We start from the raw sequence: 11092 nt of genomic DNA on the forward strand, positions 1-11092 counted from the left end.
CTCCAGGCTCTGAGCTGTCAGCACAGAGCCCAATGAGAGGCTCTAACCCATGAATGGTGAGATCATGTCCTGAGTCTAAGTCAGATGCTTAACTGACTAAGCCACCCAGGTGCCCTAATAAAATCACCTTTTTGCACCAAAGACATCTTTAAGAATTCTTTCTTGGCTGTTGACTCTCAACCCCACAAACCCCACCATCACTGCAAAACTTCATCAGTCAAGATCATGACCTAAGTTGAACCATGAGTCAGACACTTAACCAAATGAACCACCCGGGTGTCCCTGGAATCTCATGTTTATTTGGATTCCCCTTACGTACAAAATGAAATTTTACTTTCCTCTGTTAATCTGTCTCTTGTCAATCTGATTTCTGACCAGCCAGAAGATCTTGAAGGGCAAAGGAAAATTTTTCTTCCCCAACAGTTTCACCAACTATAAAGTACCAGCTAAATATGAAGTGTTGTTATCCACTTGCTTGGGATTCATGCTTGGACAATGGGAAATTTCTTCTCAATTTTGTCTCTAAACTAAGTCAATCTTTCCATTAAGAAAAGAAACACAAGGGGCGCCTGGGTGGCTCAGTCGGTTAAGCGGCCGACTTCGGCTCAGGTCGTGATCTTATGGTCCGTGAGTTCGAGCCCCGCATCGGGCTCTGTGCTGACAGCTCAGAGCCTGGAGCCTGTTTCAGATTCTGTGTCTCCCTCTCTCTGACTCTCCCCCATTCTTTGTCTCTCTCTGTCTCAAAAATAAATAAATGTTAAAAAAAAAAAAATTAAAAAAAAGAAAAGAAACACAAGCTGTGGACATAAAAATTAGGTCTACATTTGCTGGGCAATGCCTAGCATGCTCCACTTAAAGTATGTTAAATTTTAGACACAAGGATTTATCACACAAACTAGGGCATAATCCCCTCGTTATGATTTTCCATCCTTAAACTTACTTAATTCTGAAATACATATACACCATTTCCGGAGAAACACTGGTATACTAGGAAACTGAATTTTAAGGTGAAAAGTACTTTTTTTTTTTAAGTTTATTTATTTTGAGAGAGAGAGAGCTAGCAAGGAATGGGCAGAGAATGAGGGAGAGAAAGAATCCCAGCCGGTTCTGTGCTGACAGCACAGAGCCCGATGAGAGGCTCAAACCCACCAACTGTGAGATCATGACCTGAGCCAGAGTCAGACGCTTAACCAACTGAGCCGTCCAGGTGCCCCAAAGCTGGAAAGGACTTTAAGGATAATTTAATGAGAGTTTGTTTGTTTTTTTTTATTAAAAAAAAAAAAAATTTTTTTTAATGTTTTTATTTATTTTTGAGAGAGGGAGAGAGATAGAATGAGACTGAGCACGAGCAGGGAGGGGCAGAGAGAGAGGTAGACACAGAATCCAAAGCAGGATCCAGGCTCTGAGCTATCAGCACAGAGCCCGATGTGGGGCTTGAACTCACGGACCGTGAGATCATGACCTGACCTGAAGTCGGCCACTTAACTGACGGAGCCACCCAGGCACCCCAATGAGAGTTTGTTTTACAGATGAAGTATGTGAGGTCTTCTGGGTAGAAAGCCCTTCAAGGTTACAAAGATAGGGGCAGTGCCAAGATTAATCCCCAAGTCTCCCAACTCCCAGCCCAAAGTTCTTGCCTGTGCACTGCACTTCTGGCTTAGTCTGTATCAAGGTGTATCTGGACTTACGATTTTCTTCCCAACAGTTTTAGGCAAAAATAAATGTGCTTTTTTTAGTGCAAGTCTTTTTCACAAAGTAAGTTTAACTATTGATCAGAGCTTTAAATTTTGTTTACCAATTTTACAAATGAAGGGAGTTAGGAAGAAATCGTCAAACTTTAGGAGAAAAGGCAGCATACAAAATCAACCCCAAATAGTTTAACACTTTATTAAACATTCATTACAGATAAGCACATAAAGTGTTTCACTGATAATACAGTATTTTCATATAAACTCATGAAACATTAAATTTTTATGAAAATTTTCCTCAAGTATAAAGTGACAATTTTTTCTTTGATAAATGGGACGCATGTGTAAGTAAGAAAAAGGTTTAGAGAAGAGTCTTGGCTCAGTTACATGGCATTGCTAGAAGAGGTTGTGATTGCCAAGGAGGAGGAATCTCTACTCTTGGGTCCATTTATTTGATGTCAGCTGTCACAGCCGGGGCTTCATGAAGAAAAGACTACCAGCAGAGAATACATCCATATCCTATGAGTCTAACATACAAAACGATATTACCAAGGGATGTCACTACCCGATTTCTCCCCGTTGTTATTATGTCAACCACAGACTTGGGGAAAGTGATTTTCCACTTCTGTTTATCATTTTGTTTTTGCTGAGTAATTAAGTCAACTGGGGTAACCCTCCCGCCCCCCTAGTGTTTATTCTCATTTAACTGGAGGAAGAAAATCGAAACAATTCACAGCATCTCAAGTGGGTTTTCCAAAATGCCTCAAAACACTGGACTCTAACCCCTTCGGTGGAAACCACAGGTGAATAAAAGAAAGACACCTTGGAGCACCGTTCCCCTCGCCAGCGCGCAATCCCGAGAGCAGCGCCCCTCGGGGAGCCGAGCGCCTTCCCGGGCCGGCTGACGGGTGGCGGCCCGGGCCGGAGGCGGCTCTGCCAGGCCCCCGGGCCCTAGCCACAGCCGCGCAGCCGGCCAGGCCCGCAAGGCGCGCGCGCCGGGGTCAGGTCGAGGACGCGGGCGGGGCCGGGAGGCGGAAGGGCCGGCCCGGGGCGTGTCCACGTGACTGCCCCGCCCGCCGCCCGCCGCCTGCAGCCCCCCAGCCACCGCCGCCGCCTCCGCCTCTCGGGCTGCAGCTCCCGGCGTGCCCCGCACTCGCCGCTGCCCGCCCGCCCCTCCCTCTCCTCCTACCAGTGCCACAGAGCCGGAGCCGGAGCCGCCGCCGCAGCCACAGCCGCGGACACTATGGTAAGGTGGGCGCGCCGGCCCGGGGGCTGGGAGCGGGGACGCGTCGAGCAAAAACCCTCGCACGGCCTTGCAGGACCCTGGGAGTGAGGCCGCCATTTTAACCTGCTTTAGGCCTTAAAGGTGGGGGCTCCTGCGCTGCGTCCGGCCCCGCTGCTTTCTCTCCAGCCAGCCGGCCGGCCTACCCGCCCGTCGTCAGGCCAGGCCCTGCCGCTTTTCGGATTCCTGAGGGCGAGGTGGGCGCGCGCTTGGGTCGGGGGGTCGGGGCCTAAGTCGGACAGGCGCCTCTGGAGAGGTCGGGATACTGGGAGCGGCGGCCGGCGGCGCGGGGCTCATCCCGCGCACGCCGTGTTTGCGCGGGGCTTCCTTATTTTACTCAGCGCTCGTCTCTAAAATTGGTACGTGCCTCAAAGTCCTTGCTGAAGACTTTCGGTTAAGGGTCTCGGTGCCCTGTAATAAAACCCCTAAGAGGAGTTCAGGAGGTGAGAAAACGCTTTTAAAAATGCTTTCTCGCCGTAAAAAGCTTTTACACTAGCTCCGTTAGTTTTTAAGTGTCGGCGTTTGAGCTGTGAGGCAATTATGTTGTAGCCGTGGGCGGATTGGAGTTCACACTTGATTCCCTTTCCTTATGAGGAAACGGCACTGGCTAGGATGACTTTAAAGAAAAAAAAAAATAGTAGAAGCTTTAACTGAAATCCAAAAGTGTTTTTTTAAGGCCTGCAGAGTTGACACAATACAGAAGGTATTTTTGCTGCTGCTCCTGAAGCTCTGACATCACCCAATGAAATAGGAAACATTTCAGGGATGGAACAGCTTGTATTTGTCCCTTTCCCTCTACCTTCCATTTACTTCAACCTCCAAACCCCTTTAAAAAGGATGAATGGGACAGGATGAGTTAGAATCCTTTGGGTGTATCTCATACACTGCTACTTACAATGTGGCAGATCTGACTGGACTGCTTGTACTGTAGGATGCAATTTTTGGTGTCCAGATTAAAGTGAATCCTCTCTAGGCAAACAGTAATTTTGGTTAAAACCAGAATACTTGTTCTGAATTACTGTTCTTTTTTTATTTCAGGCTTCTGGAGTTACAGTGAATGATGAAGTCATCAAAGTTTTTAATGATATGAAAGTAAGAAAATCTTCTACACAAGAGGAGATCAAAAAAAGAAAGAAAGCCGTTCTCTTCTGTTTAAGCGATGACAAAAGACAAATAATTGTAGAGGAAGCAAAGCAGATCTTGGTGGGTGACATTGGTGATACTGTAGAGGACCCCTACACATCTTTTGTGAAGTTGCTACCTCTGAATGATTGCCGATATGCTTTGTACGATGCCACATACGAAACAAAAGAGTCTAAGAAAGAAGACCTAGTATTTATATTCTGGTGTGTAAAAACAAAAGAAAAAGTACTTTTAAAATGCAAGGATTGTTATTAACATAGTCAGTTTTGCCTTTGTTATTCTTTTAAGTGGGATTCAACGATTTTTTTTTTCTGTAGGGCTCCTGAGAGTGCACCTTTAAAAAGCAAGATGATTTATGCTAGCTCTAAAGATGCCATTAAAAAGAAATTTACAGGTACAAACGTTAAAAATTTTGTACAAAGGAATTACTCTTTCTTAATTATAAGATTTAATGCTATCATGTTTTTCCTTTTTAGGTATTAAACATGAATGGCAAGTAAATGGCTTGGATGATATAAAGGACCGTTCAACACTTGGAGAGAAATTGGGAGGCAACGTAGTAGTTTCACTTGAAGGAAAACCCTTATAAAATGCCAGTCAAGTGCCATCTGGATCTTAAGGAGCTTCCATTTCTCCAGCTCAATCAATTGAAATAGTATTAGGTGTTTTTTGTTTTTGTTTTTGTTTTTTTTCTCTTCCCACTGGGTCCTTCCAATACAGTGAATGAAGGAAATACCATTCATGTAAGCAGCCTATCAGTGATTGCCATTAGACTGTTTAATACTGTTACTTTTATGTAGAACCCAAGGAATGCCTTCCCGTCATATTTTAGCCAAAACAACTGGTTATATGCCTCCCTTGCAGCAAGCACTACAATGAAAGTGATTGTCAATGTGAATAGCTTAGAATACTGCAAAGGGTAAGCTGATTGAATGCCTTGAAAGTATTATCCACTGGTCAGATGGTAAACTTTATTCAGTATTATTTATAGTTGCACTTGATTGCAGTTTTGTGAGGCTCGAGCATTCATACACCTCACCTGCCTTGGCAAGCCTATTTTTGTGACATGGCAGCACAGATATAACACTATGCATTGAAAGCACTTTTTTTGTAATGAGTTTAACTCACCCTCCCTCCCCTAAAAGGAATGCCAATAGGTTTTGTTAACGGTGTCATCAACTTATCCTAGTACCTCAGTATTCATTCCTGTTACCTGCATATCTTAAAAGAAACAGCTGTTAATGCCTCTTTGTTTTCCATTGAGTGTACACTACTGAATAAGTGTAGGAGTTTATGTTTACCATGTAAGTTTTGCAACACTAAAAATATTTTGAATATCAGTCATGATGGCAATTTCTGTATAAAAGAGCCTTAAATGGAACATTGTTTTTGAGATCAAACTCCCTACCCTCACAAAAATGGCCACGTCGCAATAAAAATTGTGGCATATTACAGAACGTTGCCTTGTTTTCCTTGGACATTTTGCAAAATGTTATGTGAAGCAACTTTTAGAGTAAACAGCTATTACTAATCTTTGCACTGGTCATTTAAGAATTTTTTTGTACAACATTCATGCATGATATTTTCCAGTTTGTTGAGTTTAAAAAATATTCTATCCTAAAGCCAACAAATAGAAAATATTGTTACAGAGGGATACTTTTATAAACATTAGTTTATTTATTTCCTTATATGTTAATATGAAGATCAGAAGTTATTTTTTGCACTTTGACATAAATATTCTTCAATACCAGATTTGTTTTCTGGATAAATTAGGGTAGTTATTTTTTAATTCACGTTTACGTTTCTAAGTAACTGAGTAGTAGAAGCAGGAAGCTCTTAACTGCATATTTGGTCATGATGAAAGTAATTTATAAAATGTCCTTCAAAAGTTAATAATACTTCTTGTGTTTAGGACCTTTCATTTCAGCTATTATTTCTTAATACATCTTGCAAATTGGGGGAAAAAAATGATGTAGCAATCTTAAGTATTAGTAGTGAGATTTGGCTGTGGTCCAGACTGCTCTCCTTATAGAGAATTTGATCTGCTCAGTGTGAGCAGTTTGCTGTTAGCCAGAGCTATTTATGGCAAACACATGCTTTTGTATCTTGTCATAGTTATCCACAAATGGCAAAACTGGACTTGATTCTACTGGTATGCAAAACAGGCATGCTAGTAAGCAGTCAATCGTGGCTTAGAACTTAACCCCATAGCTCTGAAGAATGCTCTTATCAGAAAACAGGAAACAAAAATTCTTCCTTTTTTTTTTAACATGTGTTAGTAACTCGAGTACAATTAGGTATTTTTCCATATTACCAGAAGATTTTTAAAGGTGAAAACAAAAGTAGGACTTAAATGTTTAGGCTTCCATTTAAAATTATATGAATGGCTTGGGATCTTTTGCACTGAGCTATCTTATTTCAGGCTTCCAGCTGTCCCTTTGAGTTATCCTGGACATTTTGATGGTTTTTTGGTAAGGCTGAACTCATAAGGAAAGTATGAGAATACTGACATATACTGACCCGTATGTGTAACTGATTCTTAGAATTTTCATTATTTTCCTCATTCTTCTAGAAAAATAAGGGACTTTAAATAAGTTACGTAGTACTGTTTGTTTTTATAGCTGACTTACCAACTTTCTTATATGCCTCATATAGTAATAATTTCAGAGATTATTGCTTTAAACTGTGGTACTTTGATTTGTTAGACTGACAGAACTGAGTTCATCTTTGAAATACATCTTTGTGCATAGAGCCAAAAATAATGATAAAATTAATGGTTCACATGTTACTTGAGACTAATTTGGCATTTGAAATGATTTTATTTTACAATCATTTACAATGAAACAATGTTCCAGTTAGCTTTAAAAGGTATACGGTGCTAATTAGTAAAATATTGAGGGCAATATTTTACTGCTAGCTTGCAAAATTATAAGTGTTTAAAAAAATAAAATGTATGAAAATATATAAAGCTGTTGAGATGTGTTTACTTATACTTCAGAACACTAAAATTTTAAAAACTGATGTTGCAGATCAAAGAGGCACCTTTATCTTTTGTCTTTTTTTAGGGTTTTAGTTGATATACTTTCTCATTTACAGATACCAGTATTCTTTGAAAACTTAGTGTTACAGCAATTTTAACATTTTCGGACAAATGGGAACAGTTGGCATTTGTCCCAAACTGGCTGTCATCAGCTGTTGTTTTCAATCATTATCTAAAATGTGGCTTTTAGTAGATTGAAGGAAAAGCCTCTTACTATGTTTGAGTTTTTTTGATATAGATCCTTTATAGCAGCTAATTTATGGAATCTAGCAAGTGAGTTTTGGGAGAAAATTAAGTGCTTCCTTATTAAGGAATAATCTCAGCAATGGTCAATCATAGAAGGGTTGAGAACACCCTTCGTTAGGTTTTCCACTCTGAGAAAATAATCTGGTTCTGCTCTTCATAGGTCCTATTTTTGCTTGCAAATTTAATAATAGTTTGAGATCAAACAAACATGAATATTCATTTTTTGGTGAATATTAAAACAATCAGAGATGTGGAAGCAAGCTCCAACGAATATTGCTTTTCAGACAGTTTGAATTTGTAAATGCTCTGTCTCATCTCAGGCAATAAAGAGATCTGAGGCTTTTCTTTTGCTCTAGAATATCCAAATTGCTTTTTTCCTTTTACAGTTGGGGAGTCATCCCTCTACTTCAATTTCCTATCATAATGCAGTTGGGCAAATTAATCTTTCTGAGCCTCAGTTTCTTAATCATAACATGAGAATGACGATAATCTATCATACCTCATTGTAGAGGATCAAATATGGAAATGTTTTTGGAAAATGCTATTTAAACATAGTAATTTGGTTAAGTAGATAACCATGTTAAAAATAAGATTTATTGTAAGTCTTTGAACCTCTTCATTTTGTAACTATTCCACTTAATCTCATAGTTTAAGGATTAATTAGCTGATACGTAGCATCTGTTTTTCAGTGGTAAAGTGTAGCCTCTGAATTGATGTTTGTTGACTGCTATTAATCTTTTTAGTGTAGTTTTCTTTTTCACATGTAACCAATCAGTTACTAATTTTTTCCCCCAAATAATTGTGAAGTAGAAAATAAGAGAGGAAGTAAAGTTAGAAATACTGGTTTGGAATACTTGTCATAAATTCGTAAGCCATGTTGTTGAAAACCTGTGACTGTTTATTATTATCGTAAATTTATGTAGTCCTTTGTATTTCCCACAGCACTTGAAATTTATCTAATCACCTTAGGTCCTCTTAACCAGCTAACCATAGTTCCCTGCTACACATGAAGAAACTGAAGTCTGGAGAGGTTAAGGGACAGCAAATCTGATTCCAGTCCAGTATACTTTTCAGTCTGCATTTATGTAACATATAGTGAGTGACTAATTTTCTTTCTATTTTTTTTAAGATTTTATTTTTTTAAGTAATTTCTACCTGGAGCTTGAACCCATAGGCTTCAATCCCAACATGGGGCTTGAACCTCTAACCCGGAGATCAAGAGTCGCATGGTCTACTAACTGAGCCAACCAGGCACTCCACAAATTTTCAGGGAAAAAAGATTATCTGATTCTTTTGAGCAGGACATAATTATTCAGTATGTTTTCAAAGTAACGTCTCAATATTTGAAAAATAAGTCTTGGAATTTTTGTTTCCTAAGGAAACCTATGTTCATAAAATAAATAATTTCACACTTCAAAGATTTTCTTAGATGTTTCAGTATTGTAAATGTATGGGATTGTGGAAACCATAAGGACTGTATGGACACATTTTCCAGAAAGTTCATACCTCTAATCTTGTTCCAAAAACTTGGATATCTCCCTCCCTTTGTTCCTCAACCCATCTTTCTAAGGAGAGCTAGTACTATGTATTAGAGTGGTTCAGTACTAGAACTTTGGTATCAGACTGCCTGGGTCATTCACATATAGGCCTTTAACACTTACTAATTGAGTGACCTTAGGAAAATCAACCTCTCAGAGCCTTAGTTCATGTATAAGAGGAGGTAATAATTGTACCCTGTCATAGGATTTGATGATAAATGAAAGCACCCTGAGTAGTTACTAGCACATAGAAAGCATTCGATAGGATGATCTTAAAATTCGTAGCCCAACCAGGACAATTTTTTGAGAGTAAAAGTGAGAGCTATTAATAATTATGCCAGGACAACAGGCTTAAGTTGGGACAGTCCCTAGCAAACCAGATGTAGTCACACTGTCAAGAAATAGGCTGATGTCAAAATGTTAATACTTAAGTAGAAGAAACTATTAAAGATGAGGTGGTTAATTTGAATTTTATGAGGTACTAGTATGCTAAGTTTCTTTTGAAGTATATAATTACTTTTTTTTTTTTTTTGAATGTTTATTTATTTTTGAGAGAGACAGAGACAGAATGTGAGTGGGTTAGGAGCAGAGAGAGAGGGAGACACAGAATCCGAAGCAGGCTCCAGGCTCCAAGCTGTCAACACAGCCCGATGAGGGGCTCGAACTCACAGAGCTGTGAGATCATGACCTGAGCTGAAGTCAGACACTCAACTGACTGAGCCAACCAGGTGCTCCAGTATAGGATTACTCTTAAATAATTAACCCCAGAAAGGTCAACTTTGGATTTTTTTTATGCTGCCTTTTTTTTTTTTTTTTTTTTTAGCTTTCCTTTTGACCGTCATACTTGTAAACTCTCAGATACTGCATTTTGGTATTAACAGTTTGCTTTACTTATAGTGTTGGTTTCCATCTCATGTAGATTTGGAAAGCCAGTGTGTTTAGAATTGTGTATAAGAAAGTGAATAGACTCATTGTGGGCTTGAGAGCAAAAGTCCTGAGCACATGAACCTTCTAACATTCCTTCTGGCTATTTAAAGAGCTTTGATGTAGTTTCCGGGTTTTTGTTTTTTGTTTTTTTGTTTTAATGAGTGAAGTGTGTAAGATAAGATAGCTGAGCTGTAGATAAAAGAGGCATCACTGTATCCCAGTAAGGTGTCTAAAATGTCATTCATTCATTCATTCATTTTAAATGTCATATTTTTAAGTCATATTTCTCTTTGAAAATACTTGTATCATTAAAGGCACACAAATAAATTTGTTCCCATTCAGAGAAAAGGGTTATTCTAGAGGCGCCTAGGTGGCTCAGTCGGTTGAACATCCGACTTCAGCTCAGGTCATGATCTCACAGTTCGTGGGTTTGAAACCCCGCATTGGGTTCTGTGCTGCCAGCTCAGAGCCTGGAGCCAAGGAAAGGCTTATCTTGACCCAATTTTTTTTAGATTATTGAAGCAATGGAATATGAAAACATGCATTTGATGAAGCAAAATAATCTTTAAAAAATGTAAAATGCCAGTTGATTTTTTTTTTAGCTTATTAGATTTTTCTTAAATGTACCCTAGATGTGTTCACTTGGAAGTACCTTTGCACTTCATAGATAATATGCTTTCATTTACTCTTGACCTCTGACAGCTAATTAATTATGCATATACAATGTTTTAGTAGTTTATTTGGCATAACATGAAAGTTTAGACATAACCTGAAAATTCACAGCAGATTTTTGTTCAAACGTATAATTTTCTCACAGCAACGAAAAAGGACTTAAGTTAATGGTATACTGTCTTCTTGCAGCACTTTTTTCCTCATATATTCTTAACGGTGGAATTTCAAATATTTCCTTTGGGAAGTTGATAGTTACTGAGAGAATCACAAAATTCCTGGGCATTTGTCCCATAGTTCCTATGTGTTCCTGTGAGCTCTCAGGACCTTTTTTCTTTTATTAGTAACAAACTAAATCACCAGATAAAAAGGAAGTTCCCAAAAAGGCATAGTTTTATCAAAGGTAAAAATGGCAGTAGAGTACTTTGTTCTAGAAATCATAAAATTTTGCTATACTATACAAAGAATAATACAGGAAAGAGATGTAGGGGCGTTTGGGTGGCTCAGTTGGTTAAGTGTCCAACTTCGGCTCAGGTCATGATCTCACAGTTTGTGGGAT

At 39.1% G+C, this 11092-nt stretch overlaps 1 protein-coding gene and 1 long non-coding RNA gene across 2 annotated transcripts; one reads left to right on the top strand and one right to left on the bottom strand.

Annotated features, from left to right (window-relative positions):
- Positions 1 to 1722: 1722 nt before the first annotated feature.
- Positions 1723 to 2835, bottom strand: LOC147580014 (uncharacterized). Its single transcript, XR_015252438.1, has 2 exons — positions 2511 to 2835; positions 1723 to 2215 (listed from the first exon to the last, which is right to left on the bottom strand). It is a non-coding gene; the product is annotated as an uncharacterized LOC147580014 (long non-coding RNA).
- CFL2 (cofilin 2) lies at positions 2832 to 6680 on the top strand. Its single transcript, XM_086709940.1, has 4 exons — positions 2832 to 2934; positions 4009 to 4316; positions 4431 to 4507; positions 4590 to 6680. The coding sequence occupies exons 1-4, from the start codon at positions 2932 to 2934 to the stop codon at positions 4700 to 4702; spliced, it is 501 nt and encodes a 166-aa protein (XP_086566066.1). The 5' UTR covers positions 2832 to 2931; the 3' UTR covers positions 4703 to 6680.
- The last annotated feature ends 4412 nt before the right edge of the window (positions 6681 to 11092 follow it).

The sequence above is a fragment of the Puma concolor genome, chromosome B3, assembly GCF_028749965.1.
Source record: "Puma concolor isolate L17-30 chromosome B3, mPumCon1.1.hap2, whole genome shotgun sequence".
Lineage (NCBI taxonomy): Eukaryota > Metazoa > Chordata > Mammalia > Carnivora > Felidae > Puma > Puma concolor.